Genomic DNA, 25,975 nt, shown 5'->3' with positions numbered 1-25,975 from the left:
GCGAGTGTTCCCTTTAGAAGTCACATGGGAGTTGGCTCCGGCTACCTTTTCCAGAAGAAGGAGCCTGACCACCACCACTCCACACTCATTTTATTCATGGCTGCAAATCTCCTCCCCTCAAAATTCCACTCCATTGTCCACTTCCCATGTCCCCAGGGTCCCTTGTAAATGATCCCCCTTCTAACTGCTTTTCCCCACCTTTTCAATTTCTTCTCTAAAGTACACTTGAGTCAACAAAAAAAGATCTGCAAGACAATTTTTTTGTATATGCAACAAAAATGTCTCCTCCTGAACTTGAGGAGCTCAAAATATTTTCCCTGCTTACTTAACCAAGGTGTATGCTGCCTGGAGAGAGCCAAGCTCTCTTACTTCCTCAGTTCAGTCGCACAGTCGTGTCTGACTCTTTGTGACCCCACGGACTGCAGCACGCCAGGCCTCCCTGTCTATCACCAACTCCAGGAGTTTACCCAAACTCATGTCCACTGAGTCAGTGATGCCATCCAACCATCTCATACTCTGTCGTCCCCTTCTCCTCCTGCCTTCAGTCTTTCCCAGCATTAGGGTCTTTTCAAATGGGTCAGTTCTTTGCATCAGGTGGCCAAAGTATTGGAGTTTCAGCTTCAACATCAGTCCTTCCAATGAATATTCAGGACTGATCTCCTTTAGGATGGACTGGTTGGATCTCCTTGCAGTCCAAGGGACTCTCAAGAGTCTTCTCCAACACTACAGTTCCATAGCATCAGTTCTTTGGCACTCAGCTTTCTTTATAGTCCAACTCTCACATCCATATATGACTACTGGAAAAACCATAGCCTTGACTAGACAAGACATTTGTTGGCAAAGTAATGCCTCCTCTTTTTAATATGCTGTCTAGGTTGGTCATAACTTTCCTTCCAAGGAGTAGGCGTCTTTTAATTTCATGCCTGCAATCACCATCTGCAGTGATTTTGGAGCACAAAAAAATAAAGTCTGACACTGCTTCCACTGTCTCCCCATCTATTTGCCATGAAGTCATGGGACCAGATGTCATGATCTTAGTTTTCTGAATGTTGAGCTTTAAGTCAACTTTTTCACTCTCTTCTTTCACTTTCATCAAGAGGCTCTTTAGTTCCTCTTCACTTTCTGCCATAAGGGTGGTGTCATCTGCCTATCTGAGGTTATTGATATTTCTCCCAGCAATCTTGATTCCAGCTTGTGCTTCCTCCAGCCCAGCCTTTCTCATGATGTACTCTGCATATTAGTTAAATAAGCAGGGTGACAATATATACCTGACATGCTCCTTTCCCTATTTGGAACCAGTCTGTTGTTCCATGTCCAGTTCTAACTGGTGCTTCCTGACCTGCATACAGATTTCTCAAGAGGCAGGTCAGGTGGTCTGGTATTCCCACCTCTTGAAGAATTTTCCAGTTTGTTGTGATCCACACAGTCAAAGGCTTTGACGTAGTCAATAAAGCAGAAATAGACGTTTTTCTGGAACTCTCTTGCTTTCTTGATCCAGCAGATGTTGGCAATTTGATCTCTGGTTCCTCTGCCTTCTCTAAAACCAGCTTGAACATATGGAAATTCATGGTTCACGTACTGTTGAAGCCTGGCTTGGAGAAATTTGAGCATTACTTTATTAGCGTGGGAGATTAGTGCAATTGTGCGGTAGTTTGAGCATTCTTTGGCATTGCCTTTCTTTGGGATTGGAATGAAAACTGACCTTTTCCAGTCCTGTGGCCACTGCTGAGTCTTCCAAATTTGCTGGAGTACTGAGTGCAGCACTTCCACAGCATCATCTTTTAGGATTTGAAATAGCTCAACTGGAATTCCATCACCTCCACTAGCTTTGTTCGTAGTGATGCTTCCTAAGGCCCACTTGACTTCGCATTCCAGGATGTCTGGCTCTAGGTGAGTGATCATACCACTGTGATTATCTGGGTCATGAAGATCTTTTTTGTATAGTTCTTCTATGTATTCTTGCCACCTCTTAATATCTTTTGCTTCTGTTAGGTCCATAGCATTTCTATTCTTTATTGAGCCCCTCTTTGCATGAAATGTTCCTTTGGTATCTCTAATTTTCTTGAGGAGCTCTCTAGGTTTTCCCATTCTATTGTTTTCCTCTCTTTGCACTGATCACTGAGGAAGGCTTTCTTCTCTCCTTGCTATTCTCTAGAACTCTGCATTCAACTGAGTATATCTCTCCTTTTCTCCTTTGCCTCTTGCTTCTTTTCTTTTTATAGCTGTTTGTACTTCCTCAGAGTTTTGCTCAAAAGTCACCTTCTCCTGAGGCCTCAGAGATAAGCTTAGCTAACAGGTCAACCACCACCTCCGCGTTTTATACCCTTCTTGCCTGCTTCATTCTATCTCCTTGGCCCTTATCACCATTTAGCATATAATGTGAGTTTCTGGTTTATCAAGTCTGATTCGTCAGTTTACTTAGAGGTAACTACTGATTGTCCCCCTGTGCTGGGTGGGCCCTGCTCTAGGCATTGGGCAAGGCATGGGTTAACAGGACAACCCAGACGCCAGCTCTGCAGGGCGGGCATTCTGGTAAGAATACAGCCTGTAGCTTCTCCATCTCAAGAAAAACAATCCCTCTGCTTGATCCCACTTTTCCTTCTGGCCTCTGCCCTGTTTCTACTTTATTTCCTAGGAAAACTCATCAAGAGATGTCTACATCCACTCTGTCTCCAGACTCTCTCCTCCCATTGGTTCTAACAGTCTCCTGCTCCAGGCCGGCTACCACTGCTCTAACTAAAACTGTCCAGGTCACCGATGACCCCCACGTGGCTGACTTGAGCGGCCAGTTCTCAGGCCTCCCTCCCTTGACCACCCAGCGGAGTCTGACCCAGGTGATCACTCCTTCCTCCTGGGGGGGCCTTTGCAGGCTTGCTGCCAGGACAGCACTGTCTTCTGGTTTCCCTCCTTGCTCTCCTCAGCTTATTCTTCCTCTCTCCATGATCTGTGATACTGGACGGCCCTGGGCTTCTCACCTACACTCACCTCTGCATCTTTCGTAACTGTGTTCTAAAAGCCACCTTTACATTTGTAACTCACGACACTGTAGCTTCAGCCCCAACCACACCTTAATGTTTGGACTTGTATGTCTACCACCTACCCAAATCCCCATTTGGAGGTCATGGAAGGGAGGCATCCTAAATTTGTGTAAAGAGAGTGTCTAATCTTCAACTCCCAAGTGAAGTGTAGTAAATACTGGTTAAGGTATTCTAAGGTTTAGTCGGGTAGATAAACAAAATTGTGAGATAGCCTATGATGGAATATGACTCAACAATAATAGGAATGAACTACTGATACAGACACTAATATGGATAATCTTAAATATGTTTTGCTGAGTAAAAGAAGCCAGGCATAGAGGAGGACACACTATGTGAGATCATATGAAAATTCTAGAAAAGGCAAATCTAACCTATCGTGAGAGAAAGCACATCAGTGGCTTCCCAGGGCCCAGGGTGGAGAAGACTAGCTGGAGAGGGGCAGGAAGGGACTTGTAGGTGATGAAAATGTCTGTATCTTAACTGTGGTAGTGCATACACAGGTGACTGTACCAACCAAAATCCATCCAACAGGATCTTAAAATGCATGTATGTTACTGCTGTCAAGTTTACCTCAAAAAGGTGATTAAGAGTAAGGTGGCTTGTTTGTTTAGAATATATAATGATCTAAGTGGACTAGGCAGCAGGTCTAAAGATGTTACTTCTAAGTACCAAAACACATGGCAAGAATGTATTGTGGTAGGAGTGTAAATTAGTGTGGCCACTGCAGAGAACAATAGAGAGGTTCCTCAAAAAGCTAAGAACAGAACTGCCCAATGATCCAACAGTTCCACTCCAGGGTATATATCCAGAAAAAAAACGAAAAGACTAATTCAAAAAGACACATGCATCCAATGTTCAAAGCAGCACTATTAACAATAGCTGAGACATGGAAGCAACCGAAGTATCCATCAACAAACGGAGAAAACTGTAACACAAAACCCTCAGAATGGGAGAAAATATTGCAAATGATGTGACCAACAAGGGATTAATCTCCAAAATTTACAAACATCTCACATGGCTCAATGCCAAAGAAAAAACAAACCACCCAATCAAAAAAGCAAGCAGAAGGCCTAAACAGACATTTCTCCAAAGAAGACACACAGATGGCCAAGAAGCACATGAAAAGATGCTCAACATCATTAATTAGTAGAGAAATGCAAATCAAAACTAAAATGAGGTATCACCTCACACCGGTCAGAATGGCCATCATCAAAAAGTCCACAAACAATAAACGCTGGAGAGGGGGTGGAGAGAAGGAAACCCTTCTACACTGTTGGTGGCAATGTAATTGGTACAGCCACTGTGGAGAACAGTATGGAGGTTCCTTGAAGAAAAAAAAACAGCCACCATAAGATCCAGCAATCCCACTACTGGACGTATATCTGGAGAAAACCATGGTTCTGAAAGGATACAAGCACCCCAAGGTTCACTGCAGCACTGTTTACAACAGCCAAGACAGCAAAGCAACCTAAATGTCACTGATAGAGGAGTGGAGAAAGAAGCTGCGGTATGTCCGTACAATGAAACATCACTCAGCCGTCAAAAAGAATGACGATGCCATCTGCAGCAACAGGGATGGACCTGGAGATGATTATACTAAGTGAAGTGAATCAGAGACAAGTATCACATGATATCACTTATATGTGGTGTCTAAAGAAATGATACACATGAACTTACAAAGCAGAAACACTCACAGACTTAGAGAACAGACTTGTGACTGCCGGGGGGAGGTGGGGAGGGAAAGGGATGGCTGGGAGTTTGGGGTTAGCAGACGCAAACTTTTACCTTTAGAACGGATGAGTAAGGCTCCACTGTATAGCACAGGGAACTGTATGCAGTCTCCTGGGATAAACCATTAAGTGGAAAAGAACATAAAAAAGTATATGCATGTGTGTGGCTAAGTCACTTTCTGTATAACAAATTAGCACAACACTGTAAATCAACTATACTTCAACATTAATAAATAAATAAGTAAACATTTCTATAAATTCTTTTCAACTCATCAGAATGGAATAACAAATAGCAAAGGTTTTATCACATAGGATAACAAGTTCAATGTAGAGCAGTATTTTCCTTATGAGTTATATAAGCCATAAACAAATGATCATTAAACACTAATATGACTCAAAATGGATTATGAGGAAAAAATGAACACTTAAATTCTGAGCAGAGGAAATCAGTAACAAAAACCCTTTACATTTTATTTTTGTCCATAAAGGTCTGAGTCATAATTTAACACGAGCCTTGAGTATTTAAGCTAAACTAAAGTTGCATTGTGACAGCTACTGTGCAGTCCGTAGAGCTTAGCACACTGAAAGTTCAATCAGGGCTTGAGGCGACCTTCTTAAAAATGCAAAATACAGCAACTAAAAAGACTGTCTTAGTTAAATGAGATAAGACTAGGAAAATGTTAAAAAAAAAAAAAACTTCAGTACTGCATTTTGCTAAGCACATGAGTTACACTCTCACACACTGACACAAGCAGGCACAAAAAGTATTTATATGGTGAAGAATCATCCTGTTAATTTATGCCAAGGAATGTCACATTTATCTATCTTAATGCAGGGCATAGTTAGGTTTTATGGTATCATAAAGACTTTTGATTTATTATTGAGCTGGATATACAGAATATTTCAAAGGTGCTATCAAAAAAGAAAAAAATACTAAGCTGAAATTCTACCTAGCAACATAGGTTTTTCAACATAACTTTCTTCCCTATGCATCAAACTAAGGTAAGAAGAAAACACATGGTTTTTAAAAGATACCAAGCCATTTAAAAAAGAGTCTGTTTCTGAATTTAATAGAGCATCCTGGCCCATTGAATAATGGCATAGTTTTTGGAGAGTGAATTCTGGCCTAGAGAAGTGTGGTGTGTGACTGGAATACTCAGTGGAAGCTCTAAAAGGACCCAGACCCCAAGGCGTGCCCGCACAGTGAGGGCCGGGCGAGGAGTGACCACGCAGGCGGGGCTGCTCAGGACGGGCTTCCTCCCTCACTCCCCTCACTCAGCCATCTTTTAGAGACTGCCTTCTGTGTCCTTTCAGGGGGACGTTATCTTACCCTTTATCATTTGCTCCTTCAGTATTTTAATATAAAACCTACAAGAAAAACAACAAATTCAAGGCTAGTATTAAAAGCTTGAATAAAAATAAAAAACCTTTTCCTCGAATCAGTAAACTCTTCCTGGTGAACAGAATCTTGTGGAAGTGGGAATGATTACTTTCTAAATAATGTGTTAAAAGTAAGTACTTTCCTTCTGAAGCATTAATGCTTCAATTATTCAAAAATAATGTTCATTTTTGTTTATCCTTATAGTATATTGTTGCATTATGCAAGTACAGATACCTAATTTCTAATGATTTATCCCAAAACATAAACAAGAAAAAGCAGGCCAACGGAAATATAATCAAAACCTCTTGAAAATGAAGTTACTATAGATGTACCTAAGTAAATATAATCAAAAGTTGAATCTCAAGTCTAGTAACTGATTCTATGTTGAATAGAGATCTTTTGAAAAGTGTTCTCATTCAACACATAATTTCATAGAATATTCTGTAAACTGAAGTATAAGATTACATTTATTCTGAGTCCAGATACTTTCTTAACTGTAGAAGTACAAGGATGCCTCTGTCTTCTTCATCAGTAACACAGACTTATGATAAGGTATGCTGCAAAAAATGTCTGACTGAAGAGTTAATCAAATCCTCATGTTCACTTTTAACTTTCATTATAATTGGTAAAAATGATGCCTATAATAGATGGCATTCACATTTTCAACAAATTTATATATTTTTTTGATGATCACATAGAGAAAACAATTTAGATTTCATTTTTAAAAATAAGGTTTATTTATAATAAACTATCTTTAATAATTCTATATTTTTATTCTAGGGAATGCACAACTGTAGACAAAGCTAGCTTTAACATTTATTGAAAAGGTGTACTCTTTATATGAATGTAAAACGATAAGTCTTTCTTTACTATAAAGAATTCTCACTGCATTTGAACTAAGAATCTGGAGCACTCGCAGAGAGGAGTTTGGGATGACCAGCCAGAATCAGTCAGGAGGTTTTCTCTCTTCTCAATTTGGTAGCTGAAATAGGCACTCTAGCTCTAAATATCATAAGCGAAGTCTAAATCTTAGAAAACTAAACAGAGGGAATATAACAAACTGCTTCAAATACATGCCTGAGGTGAGAAAGGGTTTGTACTTTCATATTGTGGCAGCTTCCAGATGAAATCATCAGTTTTTAATCTTCAGGTTCATATCTGGAAAGAGATATGTATTTAATTAAGAGCATAGTGTCAACTGTTGTACCAAATGAGTTTACCTGAAACACTTCCAGTGACTAAGCCAGTAATGTTGCATCCTTCATCTAAAATCACCTCTGTGGCACAAGTCAGATTCTTTCAAGGCTTGATGGGGGTGAGCAGGATGATCCCTTCTGCAGCTGGAGAATGGACCAGATAATCACTGACATGCCATCAGGCTCCAAGTCTCTACTATATGTGGCATCTACACCCGTGTCAGCTTAGTAGACTGTTGTCTAATCGAAGGCCTGATGGACACAAACAGCTGATGTGGCCTTGTGAGTACAAGGTTAACCAACCCCCTTCTCTAAGGAGAAGTCTGATCTGGGATTCACTTCTCAGCTCTGGTACCTCGGAACTCTGATAAAAGTAAAATGTCAGCTGAGTTTCCAGGCAGAACCACTGATGACAGAAATGTCCCTGATTAGAAGACTCCATCTGGACCACAAGAACTGTGGCCAACCATACATCCATGGCAGAAACCAGGGCTTAGGCTTCCCCATGTGCAGTGAGTTCTTGGACACATCCCTGCCGGAGCATCACGTAACTGTACCAGAGACACCGCCCCTACGTGGGGCATGGCCTTCTAAGGCTCGCTGGCTCTGGCAGCCACACACGGGTCTCATGCTGTAGCACCTGAACTGTCAAGTGGGGGCTTCTCTGGTGACTCAGACGGTAAAGCATCCACCTGCCAACGCAGGAGGTGCAAGAGACTCAGGTTTGACCCCTGGGTTGGGAAGATCCCCTAAAGAAAGACAGAGCAACCCACTCCAGTGTTCTTGCCTGGAAAATTCCAGGGGCAGAGGAGCCTGGCAGGCTACAGTCCACAGGGTCACAAAGAGTCAGACACAACTGAGCAATTAAAAAACGAAAGTGTCACGTGGGAGCACAGTGTGAGCAGACCCTGGGCTGCAGCAAGGACACCGCTGAGCAGAAATGTCTGGCGCGGCCCCGGGCGCTTGCTGAGGTGTCTGTCCAACATCCTGCCGAGAGAATCCAGGGCAAAGGCAGCCCAGTGTGGCCCTGAGTGACTCTAAAGGTCCAGCTGAACCTGAGAAGAAACCCCAGTGGGTGTGACGAGTGAGGCCTGGCCAGAGCCCCTTTGTCTTTCCCAAACACAGGCTGCCGGACTGAGTGACAAAGCAAGTCCCCACTGGCCTGACCTCTCCGGACACGAGACTAGACTTAATGAAGGACAGACATCAACCCAGCAGGGGGACAATCCAAGGGGCGGGGTCAGCACAGCTTACTTTGCCAGTCTTTTCCTCAGGTCTTTGATTTGGTCATTCTTCTTGGTAAGAATCTCCTTCATGTTTCGATAAGCCGCTGTTTGTTGGAATTTCTTCTCTAATTCCTACAAAGGGAAAAATTTCAGTCCGTTAACAAGAAATATTTAGGAAAGAAAGAACACATCTGATGAAAATATACATTTTTGCCCTCATTTACTAATACTCTGCTCATTTTATTTTCTAATTTATTTCTAATGTATTTGTATAAAATTAAGACTATTCAAACTTTAAAAATACATTCAAGTGAGAAGCCAATAAAATGCTAACATTTCCCAAGTACAATATTAACAAATAACTCAAACATACTATGCCCCAGACGTGGGAAATCTAGATGTGGGAAATCTATTTGAAACAGTAAATTCATTTTCAGATAAAACAGACAAGCTCTTCTTTCTAAATCCCAAAGTAGTGCCAGTATTTTAAGAAGAGGATTTTAACTTTAATTACAGTTTGGCTTGTACATTCTTAAGAGTCTAATCCCTAACGTGAAAAGAATAGTTCTCTGCATACTGCTTGTAAATTAAGAAACAGGGACAGACCCCTTCAGAAAAACACCACCCACTCCTCTGCCAGACTATAAACGGCATGATCAGGAAAAGCAACATGGGGGTGCAGGGCGGTGGGTGTAGGCATACAACAGGAAGGAGTACAGGCTTTTTATTACTACAGATATTCAAGTGTCAAAGAACCATCTTTTTACCAAAAGTGGTAAATCTTTTAAAAGACAAAGTGCCTAGTATCTTGAGAAAAAATAAAGTGAATCTGTAGCTGTTCACATTTCCCTTAGTTACACTGCACTCATCACTTAATGGGATGTGGACAGGCAAACCTGACCTTTTCAGCCATGCTCAGCTGCTCCTGCACCCTGAGTAGGTCATGCTTGGCCGTCGCTAGATTCTCCTCCAGGGATTTCTGGTTTTCTGTCTGGTCATTAAGTGTCTTCTGAAACTCACTCTTTAAAGCAGCAACTGTGTTTCCCAAGTCACTCAAGTCTTGGGCCTTTATAAAATCCTATGAAAAATACGCACATCCACATAATTTCAGGCTCACATCCTAAATAGTAACAGCTTTAGATTCAACACCTCATCGATGGAAAGAGAGGAGGTTGTGTGTTGCATGCACACGCCAGCCTCCCTCGCCGCTGCAGTCCTGAGGGTCACTCGGCACCCAGTGCATGGTGTCCTGCGCACACACACAGTCACCCAGCGGTCACTGATTTCCAAGTATGTCAAACATGATTTATGAGCTGTTGGGATTCCAAAAGAAGAACAAGAGAGGTGAGATCCTAAATTGGACAAGGTTGTGTTTCCCACAGTTGGGGTGGCAAGCAGGTTTCATTACTGAAAAGTCAAGGTAAAAGATATCCTGGTGAGGGGTTTCCCTGGTGGCTCAGTGGTTGAGAATCTGCCTGCTGATGCAAGAGACAGGGGTTCGATCCATGACCCAGGAAGATCCCACATGTAGCCAAGCAGCTAAGTCCGTACACCACAATTCTAGAGCCCGGGAGCTGCAACTACTGTGCCCACATGCCCTAGAGCCCAAGCTCCACAACAAGAGAAGACACTGCAATAAGAAGCCCAAGCACCACAAACAAGAGAAGCTCTGACTCGCTGCAATTAGAGAAAAGCCCGCGCCTCAGTGAAGACACAGCACGGTCAAAAAAATCCTGGTGAAGAATTTTGAATGATACAGACGGAAACATAATAAAATTAATACAATTTATATAAAAAATGTAATAGACATGTTTCACAGTATTATGAGAGCCTAATTAATGCTTATTGAGTACATGGCTCGCTACATTTATAAGACTAAGTTTTTTATCTTAATTTGATATAAACATATTCGTACACTTTGTCTGTGTAATATAAGCAGCTGGATCTTCTCTCTACTTAGATCATGTTTTTTGCCAGATACAGTTTTTTATGTAAAGAAGAGCAATATTAATAAGACAGGAAAATGGTCTATAATTGCTAACTATGAAGATGAAGCACTACTATCAACAAAAGAAAAATCCTTATTTTTGAAACCTGGTCTTGAAAAAGATTTTATTTCACTGTATCTCTGTATGCATTTTCCTTTTGCCAAATCTTAAAAAAGTAAAACTGGAGCAAAGTCTTCAATGGCTTGTAAAACAAATTTATCATCCAAAAATGCAACTGTTTTACTTTTGAGAAATTACACAACTGTTCCAGAGTATTCAGCTGTTTTATAAATTTATGGTCCTTGGTATATAATGATTGAAAATCATATATATTTCCTTTCATTTTAGCCATGTAAGAAGTATCCTTTTATTTTAAAAAAGTATCTACAGATGAAATAATGTAATGTCTGAAATTTGTTTCAAAAAACCATGGAGGAGAAGAGAAGAAAGTGAAGGTTAACATGAAACAGGCTGGCCATGCCTTGGTGACTGAGTGGTAAAGCTGAGTCATGAGTACCTGGGTTACATTACACTAGTCTCTCTATTCTTACACGTTTGACATTCTCCACAGAAAAAGGGTAACCAACGTCTAATGAAGCAAGTTTGGGGATTGTTTAGTAGACATTTACAATGGCACTAAACCCACGAGGAAAGTCAGTGCTGCAATGAAGATTCAGTCAAACAGCCCCGCTGACGGGGTCCTACTACAGCATCTCATCTCGATGCAAAGGCCACACGAGGCAGAATGGTGCCCACGACGACTTCCAGGGTGGAGCCGGGCTCGGTCATTCCACTCAGACAAACCTGGAGAACTTTTAACACTGAATTTCACTATTTTACACAAGCCCTGCTAGATACAGATGGATCTGAAGATGCACAACTAATAAATTCATTTTATCATACTCCTGAAGGGAAATTTAAGTAAAAATAAGTTCTGTGTAATAAAACCCAAATTCAAATCCCTGGTGGTGCAGTGGTAAAGAACCCGTTTGTCAATGCAGGAGACCTGGGGTTTGATCCCTGGATCGTGAAGATCCCCTGGAGGAGGAAATGGCAACCCACTCCAGAATTCTTGCCTGGGAAATCCCATGGACAGAGGAGCCTGGTGGGCTACAGTCCATGGGCTTGCAAAGCCTTGGACAGGACTTAGCAACTAAACCACAATAACAAATCCAATTAACTAAGAACTCTTCCATTCTTCTCTCTTTCCCATTGGAATTGCAATGGGAAACTGAAAGGGAAAAGAACTTAAAAAATTAAGCAAATCTTAGATGCCCATGGACTCTGGGACACGTGAAGCACGTGAGCCATGGATGTGCCCCCACTGCCCTCAGCAGGCGCTCACGTGGCCTTTCCTGGACAAGTCTGTCTCGATGCAGGACAACAGTGGTGGCCTCCGCCTCAGGGAGTGGCCAGTGGTGGGGCATAATAGTAACTAAGACCTCATGTAAGTTTATAACTTGATTCTAGCTGGAAAATGTAAGAAAGCTGAGACTGATTTCACCTTCTGATTCCCCTGCTCAAGCTGTAAATCCTGCAGTGCTCTTTCCAGCTTTGATTTCTCATCCAACGCATTTGTTGCCTAAAATCAAGAGTAAACAGGAAACATTCAATATTTAGTCTGTAAGTAATGCTTTCAATACTTTTGTTTTAAGTATTTCTCAGTTACCTGTGATTCAATGGTCTTCAGTCTTGACTTCAATCTCTCATTCTCTTCTTGAAGTCTTATAATTTCCTTTGTGAGTAAATTCAAGTTTTACTATGTTAGCCAGAGTACTTTTCATCCTTGAAATTACTTGTTTCACTCATACATTTAATTTTTAAATTACACAGAAACTCCAGAGTCTGCATGCCCTGGCTACTGGTAATATCCCAGTTTTACCCAGCCCACCAGCCTCAACATCTATGAGTCATCTCTGGCTCTAAGACTTCTAGCTCCTTCCTTCACAGTCTCTCAGACTTTTTTCAGCCCTCTATTCTCAGCCTTTTCCCAAAGTCCCCTCTCTGCCATCTCTCACCTAGCTGATCCTGAAACTCTTGGTCTGTTCTTGGCCTACACAGCATGGCACTTGCCACTTATCCTCAAAACACAATCACCACCAACCCACACCCTGTGTCCAGCCCCTAACTGGTGTCTATGAGTGGAGGCCCAAGGCCCTCACTCGTTAGCAGCCCCACCACGAGCGTCACCTGTCCGTGCAGTCTCATCATGCCCCAGCACACATCACTGCCTGGCAGAGAGTCTGCACTCTGCTCCAAGGCATGCCAGCCTTCACTCTGCCTCGGACTGCTGCCCACTCTGTCCCCTCCTGGCCCTTCTCTCCTGACAATTCACTGTATCTTCGCCTTCCAGCCCAGCCTGGGCACCACCACACCCAAGAGCCAGTCCTCTGCCACTCTCATCCACATGGCACTGTGTCTTCTCTGCCGCCCTGTGGCACAGGGGTTAGCAGTCTCCTCCTCCATTTCTAGAATGTTAGTTATCCCTTCCCAATGAGACCAGAAGGTTTTGAGGGCAAAAGGCCAGGTATTACTTTCCTTTTTATGTAACAACATCTAGCATAATGTTGAAAACACAATAGTCATGAAAAATAGCTGTATATTGGTAATTATTTTTTATAAACCTCTTACTAAGTACCATTAAGGACAACTACTTTTGACAGACTAATTACCCTCAGTGGACAGAAGCCGGACCTTCCACCCCAGTCTCCACCTAGAGCTGTGCAGGCAGCCAGCATACATCCTTAGAGTTCCCATTTCTCAAAGTGATGGCAACATTACCTTGTTCAGGAGTTCTGCTGCTCCACCTTCATGAAGTGGAGCAAGTTTTGGCTTCATACTGTCTATGATGGACTGAAATGAAACAAAAAAACCAAACTGAAATCACCACCAAATAAAGTACCTGTAATCACTGAACCTTTGTACTTTCTAAGTGGAAGACACTGTGCAAACCTATCAATGGGATGTCAGCCATTCATTGGTTTGCTTCTCTACTACAGACCAGTGCTTAGGACAGAGCCTGGCCCACAGTGCCCAACAAAAGTTAGATAAAAATGAAACCCATCCTCCTTGTATTTTAAACAAACAAACAAAACAAACCGGCAGAAGAGAAAGGTGGGAGGGATGGTAGTCAAAGCCAGAGCAGATAAAGATCCTAGTACCTGGGGACTGAGGTTTTATACTGTGGGAGCTGGAAGCTAGATTTCTGCACGAACTCCCCAAAATTGCAATAATGATGAGGATTTAGGTAAACTACACTGCTGATGAGTAACTTGACACAGCTTGATACATACATTCTACAATATGTATTAAAGCAAAAGAATTCATGCCCTCTGAACCAGAAATTTCTTAGCTACAGCTAAGTTCCCAAGGAACAATCAGAAAACTGTTTTGTATGTGTATGTTCATGGATTCATCTCGGTGGTATTTTACTATGCAATGCCAGAGTATTCGTGGTACATGCACACAATGGAAGATAATAAGACTGCAGATAATAAGACTAATTAAAGAGAGAAGCAGGTCATGACGAGTACTGTTTGCACTTCAGAGATGAGGAGAACGAGACTCCGTCGTCTCAGTCACACAGCTGGGGAGTGACAGTGCCTGGATGCCTGAGTGAAGAGCTTGCACAGCTGGGAGGCAGGGGGACTGAAGGGGCGTGGTGGGTGTGTGCATGCATGTGTGTGAGAGAGCAGACAAAGCAAGTTCTTCATAGTAACTTCCAAAGCTTTTCTTTTGCCTAAAAATCCACAAGGCAACTTTTGAATTCTGGTCTTGAGCTGAATGCTTTTCCTTCAGAGTTCTCACTTCAGCATCTGAATGCTCTAAGCAATTTGAGGATGTTAAACAGTGGCTATTAAGATATGGACCAAAAATTACCTTTTTATTTGAAGATATAAATTCCGCTTTTTCAAATTCTGCAACTTGCTCTAATAATTCTCTTGAAGATAAAAGAAAATATGAAAAAATAATTGTTTAGAATAGATTTGTATCATACACACAAGACAAATAAAAACATTGGTACCAACCTATCATATGCCAGAGACAACAGAGCAAGATGAACAAAACCTCGTCACGTCAAAAATGGTATAGTTACTAAAGGCAGACGAATGAAGTTCCATGCACTAAAATCTGAATTCCCATAGCACCTATTATTATACTTACTGAGTGTACAATATAATTGCCATAAATAAACTACAATGTTAATATAGACATAGACATAAACACATGTCTGAAGTTTGTAGTCAACACTGTACTTTTAAAGTGCTAAAGGGAAATTGAAGAAAGTAGGGAAAACCACTAGACCATTCAGGTATGACCTAAATCAAATCCCTTATGATCATACAGTAGAAGTGAGAAATAGATTTAAGGGACTAGATCTGATAGAGTACCTGATGAACTATGGACAGAGGTTCATGACATTGTACAGGAGACAGGGATCAAGAGCTTCCCCAAGAAAAAGAAATGCAAAAAAGCAAAATGGCTGTCTGAGGAGGCCTTACAAATAGCTGTGAAAAGAAAAGAAGTAAAAAGCAAAGGAGAAAAGGAAAGATATACCCATTTGAATACAGAGTTCCGAAGAATAGCAAGGAGAGATAAGAAAGCCTTCCTCAGTGATCAGTGCAAAGAAAACAGAGGGAAACAATAGAATGGGAAAGACTATAGATCTCTTCAAGAAAATTAGAGATACCAAGGGAACATTTCATGCAAAGATGGGCTCAATAAAGGACAGAAATGGTAGGGACCTAAGAAAAGCAGAAGATATTAAGAAGAGGTGGCAAGAATACACAGAAGAACCATACAAAAAAGATCTTCATGACCCAGATAATCACAATGGTGCGATCACTCACCTAGAGCCAGACATCCTGGAATGTGAAGTCAAGCGGGCCTTAGGAAGCATCACTATGAATAAAGATAGTGGAGGTGATGGAATTCCAGTTGAGCTATTTCAAATCCTAAAAGATGATTCTGTGAAAGTACTGCACTCAATATGCCAGCAAATTTAGACAACTCAGCAGTGGCCACAGGACTGGAGATCAGTTTTCATTTCCATCCCAAAGAAAGGCAGTGCCAAAGAATGCTCAAACTACCGCACAATTGCACTCATCTCACACACTAGTAAAGTAATGCTTAAAATTCTCCAAGCCAGGCTTCAGCAATACATGAACCGTGAACTTCCACATGTTCAAGCTGGATTTAGAAAAGGCAGAGGAACCAGAGATCAAATTGCCAACATCCGCTGGATCATCAAAAAAGCAAGAGAGTTCCAGAAAAACATCTATTTCTGCTTTATTGACTATGCCAAAGCCTTTGACTATGTGGATCACAATAAACTGTGGAAAATCCTTAAAGAGATGGGAATACCAGACCACCTGACCTGCCTCCTGAGAAATCTGTATGCAGGTCAGGAAGCAACAGTTAGAACTGGACATGGAACAACAGACTGGTTCAAGATAGGGAAAGGAGTACACCAAGGCTCTATATTGTCACCCTGCTTATTTAACTTAAATGCAGAGTACATCATGAGAAATGCTGGGCTGGATGAAGCACAAGCTGGAATCAAGATTGCCAGGAGAAATATCAATTACCTCAGATATGCAGATGACACCCCCCTTATGGCAGAGAGTGAAGAAGTAGTAAAGAACCTCTTGATGAAAATGAAAGAGGAGAGTGAAAAAGCTGGCTTAAAATTCAACATTCAAAAAACGAAGATCATGGCATCTGGTCCCATCACTTCATGGCAAATAGATGGGGAAACAGTGGAAACAGTGGCTGACTTCATTTTTGGGCTCCAAAATCACTGCAGGTGGTGACTGCAGCCATGAAATTAAAAGACGCTTCCTCCTTGGAAGGAAAGTTATAACTAACCTAGACAGCATATTAAAAAGCAGAGACATTACTTTGCCAACAAAGGTCCATCTTGTCAAAGCTATGGTTTTTCCAGTAGTCATGTATGGATGTGACAGTTGGACTATGAAGAAAGCTGAGAGCCAAAGTATTGATGCTTTTGAACTGTGGTGTTGGAGAAGACTCCCTTGGCCTGCAAGGAGATCCAACCAGTCCATCCTAAAGGAGATCAGTCCTTGGTGTTCATTGGAAGGATTGATGTTGAAGCTGAAACTCCAATACTTTGGCCATGATGCAAAGAGCTGACTCATTTGAAAAGACCCTGATGCTGGGAAAGATTGAAGGCAGGAGGAGAAGGGGACAACAGAGGATGAGATGGTTGGATGGCATCACTGACTCAATGGAGATGAGTTTGAGCAGACTCCGGGAGTTGGTGACGGACAGGGAGGCCTGGCGTGCCATGGTCCACAGGGTCGCAAAGAGTCGTACATGACTGAGCAACTGAACTGAATTCAAAGGGTAACTGCTCTAATATAATATACATTGTTATCTGGTAGAGGTTCAAGGAACACTGGTTTTAATAGAATAGCCTGGGAAAAATGGAATTAGTTCACATCTACTGAGTATGGTAAATTCTCAAAGAAGACAGATGGTTTCCACCTGAACATTTCCTCTTATTTGCAAAAGTATGTGGATGCTGACTATACAAAAGCTTTTATAGTGAATGGTGGTAACTACTCTTTTAAGCTTCTTAACAGGTCAATTTCTCCAAGTTTTCTCATCGATTACCTACTGACAGTCGGTGAAGCTATATGGTTTCCTCCCCGACCCGAGGCCACAGCCAGGGACGCTCAGCACAGACCGTGAGCTGTGCTGCATCTGTGCTTAGCAAACAGCCCCCGGGCTCACGTCAGTCTTTCCAGATGCCTGGCATGACTTTTCGCAGAGTATCAATTTCACTGATTTTACCATATTTTTAAAATATAAGGGAGCTTTCTGATGTTGTTCAGATTACAAAACTTTCTAAGAAAACTTTGCAAGAAAACTTTCCCTATTTTAAAGATTGGTATATAATTTTAATGCAATTAATTTAGAAGTAAACTTCCCATACTACTAAGTGTGATTTGATGCTAGTTGAATTAATTTTTCAAATCTGTTTCATAACCTCTACTTCTTAGTTGACCTATCTCTAAAAACTTACTACAATATTGATCAGGCTAACCAAAGCTACTATGAGGAATAATTACTCATCACCTTCAGAGCAATCTCATAGACCTCAGAGGCCTTCATCACACCTAGGAACAGTGGAAGCAGGGCGCTCTGAAGAGGACTCTGAGGGGCACCTAGGAGATGACTCACTAACTGGATGCTTTGCTGTCATCCTACCCAAATTTTCTCACACACTATGCTCAAGAAAAACAACAGCAGAGACAGTCACGAGCTTTCAAGTGCATGCTTGGGCCTCTATGGTCACAACTGTGGAAAAAGATATTACTACCTGTTTTCAAGTTCAGAGATATCTGTCTGCAGCTTGAGGTACCACTTCTCGGCCTGTGAGAAAAGTTGCCGCAGAAGCAGCACGTTGGTGTAGGCCGTGTTGATGAGCTCAGACTCCACTTCGCTGTGGACCACAGACTGCAACCCATTCAGCACCTCAGAGACTTCATCGACGGTGAAGGTCTCCTCCACAAGCCTGAAAAACAACCACGGTCCAAAACCTCTGCGTAAACAACAAAAACCATTTACAATGAAAAACAAAACTAAGAAGCCCCCAACGTGTCATTGAAGGGGTGAAAAGGTTACAGTGAAAGTCTCTCTGGGAACTAGCTTCTTTATTCGTAAAACAGTTTGAAAATAGTTTAGATTCAGTTAGTTTTTGATGGCTGGCTAAATGATTAAACTGTGGCTCGCTCTTCAAATGTGCACATCCTTTCATAGAAGTTATGTGCTCAGAAACAAGCCCCAAACTATCTAATTCTTCTTTAGCTTTTTGGTGAAAATTAGCTTTATCACATTTAATTATTTCATAAGTCACCTGAGAGGTGTAATTCCTCCCTTTCTTTATATTAGTCGTCTAGCATTTCAAAGACCTTATAAGCTATTCACAAGTTAGTAAATGCCTATAAAAAAATTAGTAGTAGTTATATATGGCTTTTCTTAGCATCTTGAGACCTGAAAGAAAAAAAAAACCCTGAACTTAATTAAAGCCCCATAAAAATGGACATCATCAAAAGTATTAAAATCCCACTCTTTCACAGAGGATGTTTGGGTTGGAAGGGAACCCCAGAGGCATTTGCTCCAATCCCGTCACTTCGCAGATGGAACACAGGCTCAGGAGGTGGAGGTGATGTGCCCACTGGGGTGTGACTCAACCCCACAGTCATTTCCAGTAATCTCAGAAACATGCCCGACAACTGAACCCTTGAGAAAGCATCCATGCAGGCCTCCTACCGTCAATGACAGGTTTACATAACAGTCCTCTCCACTCCCTACCTCCATCCCCAAGGTCCTTGATCCTTCAGACACTCAGTGGGTGAAGAGCTACAGCCCTGATGCTGGTCATCCTTTCCCTTGCTCCAAAAGTAAGAAGGACATGTTGTGTCCACAAGGACACAATGCAGGGAGCCACACCAAACTTCTCTCACAGTTATACGCAAGTTAATATTATTTGATCTACCAAGCTTTAATGTTTTGTTTACCAAGCAGAATTTAACAACTCTTAAAAACCCAGAAGTTTAAGTCCCTGTCAACAATCTTCTGTATTCTTTAATAGAACAAACTAAATCTGTTTAAAAATATTTTTTGTATTTTTTTTTTTTGAGCAACCCAAGGAATTTAAACCACTCTTAAAAACCCAGAACTTTATTTCAGATTCATGTCCCTATTAAATATATTAACAACCTTTCTATATTCTTTAATAGACCAAACTAAATCTGCTTAAAAATATGTTGTTTTTTGAGCAACCCAAGTTCATTACTACGAACAGCAATTAAGGTACTCCAAACTCCAATGTGTAAAGTAAATAATGAAGTACCTTCTTTGGCTATCTCACAGTCTCACCAATCAGACTGCTGCTTTTATCTGCTGTGAGTCAGGAAGTCAGATTATCAGACTAGATTAATAAATTGAACAGATAAAGTCTACAGCTGATGGTCTCTGCTACTGAGTGATGTTAGAGTCTACCACAGTTGCAGGTCACTTCAAGACCTTTTTTATTTATATCCTCACATTCAGGTGTGCCAAAATCTGACCCCCAAGCACCCTGAGGTCTCTTTATTATTCAGTCATTTTGGCTGCTTCCCATTATCCTCTATCACTACATTTTCTATGGATTTTTATTATCTCCCATTACTAGTCCAACCAAACAAATTATCACCTCTTGCGACAAGTCAGCTAACAATTTTGGTACTAGTTAGCAAGCTTGTCATGGTTTCCTGCTGTTTTCTCCTCTTCTATTTCAATATAAAACTGTATAGGTGTTTTCTTGCTAAATGCCATGTCTTATGGCTCTACTCTTTTAATTCATAATTCAAGTAATTAAAGTTCTGGAATCTCTACTACAGCAAGCCAATTATTAACCCAGCAGCCCTTAACAATTTCCTGACTGCCCTTCTGAAACTCTGCAATCCCTTAACTATCCTATGCGCATGTTTAACATCAGACCGCCCCCACCACAATCTGATTTCTTGAATTTCACATATCGGTTTACATGTAGCTGCTTGCAGTGGGTAACGGATCGTATCCCAGCAGTGGTTTGTATGGCCTCTGCTTCAGCTGCCCCACACTGCCCACCAGGAAGGACGACTGTCACTTCCCACTGGGTCTCCTCAGCATTCTCTGATACCTGCTCTCCTTGAGGTCCTGGAAGCAGGAATCCACAGTTTTGAGTCTCAAGCCTCTTTTTGAGCGAGCAAAACGCATATAATTAATAACTTCATTTTGATGGTGCTCATTTAGACCCAACTCTGCCTGAAAGAGAGAAGTAACTTATTAGTCTCGAAAATATAATAAAGGAACCAGCAATGAAAACGTACAGGCTCTTCTGTGGTGCAGACTGCTAAATGTCTACTAAATGCTCTTCTTTCCATCTTTCCAGACGCATGGCTGTTGTTTAGTCGTTAAGTCATGTCCAACTCTTCTGTGACCCCTGGACTGTAGCCCATCAGGCTCCTCTGTCCATGGGATTTCCCAGGCAAGGATACTGGAGTGGGTTACCATTTCCTTCTCCAGGGGATCTTCCTGACCCAGAGATCAAACCCACATCTCCTGCATTGGCTGCCCAACTAGAAAACACTCTCCAGCACTCTTGAAGTCAGGCATGAATCAAGTGACTACTTCTCAGCAACAGATGTGAACAGAGGAATGAAAGCTATTTCTAAAGCCTGGGCCTTCCACGGGGCACATGTCTGCCACCCCCTATTTCTCTGAAACCTAGAGGTGAGACTCTGCTGAACCATGCAGACAGCACATTGGCCTTGGGGCTGGGGGAGCAAGATGAAAGGGAACTGTACCCCGGATAACTTCATGGAGCAGCACAGACCCACATACCTGAGATGAGCAGTGAGAAGGCTGTTAAGTGTGAGAGAGATAAACTTCTGTATTCTTTAAGGCACATTTTATAAAAAAAAAAAATCTCTACTAGAGCAACTTAACCTTATTCCATCTCACACAGCCTTAAAAAATATATTTGGTTTTGAAGCAGCCATCAATTGCTCTTGATTTTCAACCAGATGAGAGCTTGACAACTACAAGCTAGAGATTGATTAAGTTCTTTTTCATGTTATAGCTACACTGAAAATTACAGAAGGAAATTATAAAATTGAACATCTAATGCAGGGGACTAAATAAGTTAGAATTATCTTTAAGAATAATTTGATGTGTCACAGCCTTCTTATGGGAGACAAAGGTATATTTTGCAGTCCTCTTTTCCAGGCTTATCTCCTACTCTCAGCACACAGGGCTGCCTCCAACATTGTGGAGGACACCACGAAGGTCACTGGGTGTGATCTTCACTGTCTAAGCCCCTCACCGTGGCTTTGTTGCATCTACATACATCGTCACCTGTAGATGTAGAACATAAGACTACAAGGGCCATGACCTTTTCCCTCTGGTTCTGAGTATCCCCAGGACTCCTCATAGTGCCTGGCACACAGTGGACACGTGCCTGACAAATGAACTGAACTCTTTCAGTTCATTCTTTTGAAGGTCATTCATGGCTTTAATCTGTTCGCTTTCAAACTCCTGGGGGACTTCAACCAATCACTTCTCCTCTCAACACTCTACAGAGGTTTCTTCTTCCCTTCAGACTATAGAGAAGGCTGCACACAAACCTCATTCGTGTGAAACCAGAACAAAACCATAGGTCCCCTCCAGCTACCACTGCATTTCTCTAGCTCTCTTCTGCTCTTGTACCTCCACACTCTATATGCTGCTCCAACCGCCTTTGCAAAGCTCACCAGCAACTTGTTATAACAAGTCCAACTACTGTGGCTGATGCTTTGCTGTCTGCTGACCTGCTCCATTCTCTGCCTGCTAACCCCACCTTCCCTTCTTGATCTCACTGGTAGCCTTCTCTTCTTGAGCTTGCCTCGTAAGCAGCTACACTTCCCAGGATGCTGCCCTTAGACCCTTACTCTTGTCACTCTATATCCTCTCCTGGATGACATCATCTCTTTCAAGGTGTTACCTACAAGCATCTCTCAAGTATCACAGGCTGGCTTACAAACCAGCACCCCCAATCACATGAACGGCTCCATCAAGTCTTTTTCTCCCCCATGTTATTTTTAATACTTCAGTTAAAGTTCAATAAGTTAAGAATTACCCAAGATACCATGATGCTCTCTAATGGTTACCTATCCGGTAGACTGCTAAGTGACTTCACTTTCAGTTTTCCCTTTCATGCACTGGAGAAGGAAATGGCAACCCACTCCAGTATTCTTGCCTGGAGAATCCCCAGGACAGAGGAGCCTGGTGGGCTACCGTCTATGGGGCCGCACAGTCGGACACAACTGAGGCGACTTAGCAGTAGCAGCAGCAGACTGCTTCAAAACAATCAGGTGAGGTATTTTGGCCAATGTAAACCAACACATTTGCGGTATGTACTTACATTTCCTGACTCTACCTTATTTGATTAAACTGGTAATTAACTTTTTGCCTTAGGGATAGACAATGCGAACAGAAATAAGGAAGAAGTTTCTTATGTTTTAGTTTACATGGATTGTTAGCCAACTCCTCGAACTATTTCAAATGTCAATGTCAAATTTCTAATTTCTAATGTTAAACATTAGAAACAGTAACGATGACAACATCTAAAAGTCATTCAGAAGTTACAAAGTGCCAAGCATGATCTCATTTAGTCCTCAATACAACCCTATGAAAAAGTAAATATAAACCTACTTTACAGATAGAAAACAGATACAAAGAATTTTTTTTTCTATGCTATTGAATTGGCAAGTGGGAGAGCAGAGACTTGAACCAGGAAATCTAACTCTGAAGTCCCCACTGCTTTTCAAATCCTTTTTGGAAAAATGGCAGAATTTAAGTAAATAAAGAACAAAGATATGTTACAGTTGCAAATCAACCTGAGTTGTGACTCACAAGAAGACACATCTCCACCAGGCATTTGAAATAAACTTTAATACCTACATTAGAAACGATGTTATCTCTATACTCAGAGAAGTGTCAGCAAGAATATCCTACAATTGGAAATCTCAAAACGATGCCACAACTTGCTAAAAAAAAAAAATCTCATAGAGTTTCAATTATTTTTGCTTACAGTATTAAATCTATACTCATAAGCCCTCCACTCCCCAAACCCTTTCTCTAACCCCATTTCCCAAGATTCTACTGTTAAGAACACTCCTATTCAGTCAAATTAGTCTGCTTATCAGCCTTGAACATCCTCTACTTTCACTCTCATTACCCCAGTCCTTGATTAAAAGCACCTCTCCATTCCTATTCAAGAATCTGAATCTGACCCAGGGTGTGCTGGTGAATGCTTAACGGGCATTGGTGAGGGTGGGGGTACAAAACTGATTTGCAGCCCTTGCAAATTTCCAGTGTAAAAACTCCCAGCATGGCTGGTTTCAAGCTATCAACATGTCACTGCACTGCAGAGGTGAGAAGAAATGCATATAACTGGCTCTCAGAAGTATACGCATGGTTTTCTCCAGAAAACCACCAAATTCCTACCCATCCTTCAAGAGCAAACCTTTTTTACCTACTCTGTGAATCCTCCCAACATGCCCTCAATTAACTCTAGTTATGCCTTCCTCCAAAAATTAGCACACAGGTGGATGAGATGGTTGGATAGCATCAACGACTCAACTGACATGAATCTGAGCAAACTCCGGGAGATAATAAAGGACAGGCGTGCTGCAGTCCATGGGGTCGAAAAATCAGACATGACCTAGAGACTGAACAAAAATTATTAGCTGTCTTTTTTTTCCTTAGGTGTTGCTCTTTCAAGTAGACTGTAAGCTCATGACAGCATGAATCATTCCTTATACCATACAGTTTCCTCATATAGTGCCTTGTGCAGAGTAAGTGCCCAATGTGTATCTTTTCTCTTCTGTCAAGTAAACACTGTCCCCAGACCAAGAAGAAAAAATTACTGAAACTGAGAATGAAACTTAGAACAAAAGACAGAAAAGTTCGTCTAAAATGGATGGGAGTGAAGAAAGGGAGCGGAAATAAGCAGCTGATTTCAGTAGCAGAAATAGCATTAGCCTGGGAAATGGAATGACAGCAGATAAGAATGCGAACAGATTGCAATTTTCTTGTGACATCACCACCATTTTTTCAATTTTTTCATGATATTTTATGGAAACCAACAGAACGTGTGGGACAGGCTCCAAGAATGGTAGGAGATGGTTTGTTTCATTCACTGTTGTACCCTCAGCTGCAAGAGTGCTTGGTATACACCGTGGGCTAAAGAGGAATTCTGATTGCTGAAGTATTTCAGTAGCCTATTTCGGTGGTGCCCCCAACTCTGGATTCATCTTTTTTTTCCTCAACACTTCAGTACTGTGTCTTGTTCTACGGACCGCTGCTGTTTAAGCTGGCATTCTATATAAGCTGGAATGACAAACGGGATTATTTTCTAGCATCCAGGAAAAACATGCCTTCTTTTGAACAGACAAAACACAAGGACTGTCACTTAAGTTTTCTCAGGTATAAAATGGGGCCTGGGGATTCTGTATCACTCTCACGTAAGAAAGTTATATTCAATCACGTTCTTCCTCCTTGGCTCGTTAACATAATTAATGCTGCCAAAGGGTGTGTGTGTGGGGGGGGGGGATGTGTGTGAGTGTGTGCTCGCACGCGTATAAACTTGGGAGTTTTTGGAATGGAACGAGAAACCCGCTTTGCGCCTTCTGCTGGCAGACGACTCCCTCCAGCTCTCTTCGCCAGCCACCTGAGGTGTGACTCGGCCTAGGCCCTTCAGGCAGGAGCGAGGAATGAAGTGACGCGGCGGAGCGCGGCTGCTAGAAGAGGGCTCCACCAAGGATTATCCCGGCAGGGCTTCGGCCAATGTTAACAGCCTCTCGCACCCGGCGCGGCGTCCTCTCCTCAGAGAGGCCCAGGGCCGGACTAAGTTCCGCCGCAGGCCACGCCATCACTCCAACGCCGCGGCTCTGCGTCTCTCCTGGGCGCGCGGTGGCGCCGACAGGCCGGCTACTCACCATTGAGGCGGGGGGCAGTCAGCGGTCTGGAAAAGCGGGAGAGGCCAAGCTCAGCCTCACCAGGCCCGGGGTCGCAGAGAAACACTAGACCGCGCCAGACGCGGAGGCAGGACGGCTTGTTTAGGAGCGTTGCTAACGGAAACAGACGCACGCGACTAGGGAGTTACACACTTTGATTGGTTCTCAAGATCACGCGACAGGAAGTGCCTCGTGACCGGCCAACCGCCGCTTGCGCATTTGCTCCTAGGCGCGGGAAGTCCCGCCTTCCCGCGCCACGCCGACTTCTGGAGCTGCCGCCGTTGCCAACGGCAACGGGAAAGGCGCGGCTGCCTGGCACCCAATCACAACCAAGAGCCGCGGGGCATCCTAGCCGGCCTTGCTGCTCCGGCCTTGCCCACCACTTCCTGTGCCCTGGCGGCCCCGACGAATGGTCGTTGCCTCGACTGCTGACTCCTGACCTTCCAACGGTCTCGTGGGGCGTCCCAGACTTAATTCTCTCCTCTCCAAGATTTCCTACTTGGCTGAAATAGGCTACTAGCACCAGAGCTGCCATATTCCTGGACAGAGCTTTGAACAACCCGCTCCCCACTGCTATTTTTTCTTACATTCTTGGTTAAAAAAAATCTCTAATATAGCGCTTTTCCCCTTAAAAAACAAACAAACAACAGCAACAAAACCGCAAACGGAAACTGGTGAAAGAGCAGTTATGCCTTTCAAACTGTTATGCCTAGAATCATCAGGGAACGTGTTGTACAAATGCTTCACTGGCCTCACCTCCAGAAATCCTGAATCACGAAGTCAACCTTGGGTCTTTGGAATCTGCAATTTTTACCGACCTCCAGGGCTGACTGTGGACCACTCTTTAAGAAGCACTGTCCCGAGGGA

The 25,975-nt window shown here is 42.5% G+C and overlaps 1 protein-coding gene across 2 annotated transcripts; it reads right to left on the bottom strand.

Annotated features, from left to right (window-relative positions):
- Window positions 1-5,237: 5,237 nt before the first annotated feature.
- On the bottom strand, window positions 5,238-25,246 carry LZTFL1 (leucine zipper transcription factor like 1). 2 transcript variants are annotated; one of them, XR_006337592.1, is made up of 11 exons: window positions 25,091-25,246; window positions 20,251-20,375; window positions 17,905-18,099; window positions 14,439-14,499; window positions 13,341-13,412; window positions 12,229-12,294; window positions 12,064-12,141; window positions 9,473-9,649; window positions 8,600-8,703; window positions 7,227-7,307; window positions 5,238-6,136 (listed from the first exon to the last, which is right to left on the bottom strand). XR_006337592.1 is itself a non-coding variant. In XM_043886448.1 (10 exons), exons 1-10 carry the CDS (start codon window positions 25,091-25,093, stop codon window positions 7,289-7,291), a joined length of 900 nt encoding a protein of 299 aa, XP_043742383.1. In that variant the 5' UTR covers window positions 25,094-25,246; the 3' UTR covers window positions 6,863-7,288. The 2 variants fall into 2 exon arrangements, 1 of the variants encoding a protein (XP_043742383.1); XM_043886448.1 differs by lacking the exon at window positions 5,238-6,136 and having other exon boundaries at window positions 6,863-7,307.
- Window positions 25,247-25,975: the final 729 nt, after the last annotated feature.

This window comes from Cervus elaphus, chromosome 24, assembly GCF_910594005.1.
Source record: "Cervus elaphus chromosome 24, mCerEla1.1, whole genome shotgun sequence".
Lineage (NCBI taxonomy): Eukaryota > Metazoa > Chordata > Mammalia > Artiodactyla > Cervidae > Cervus > Cervus elaphus.
Note: the sequence above shows the minus strand (reverse complement) of the source record. Positions and strands in the feature narration are given on the sequence as shown.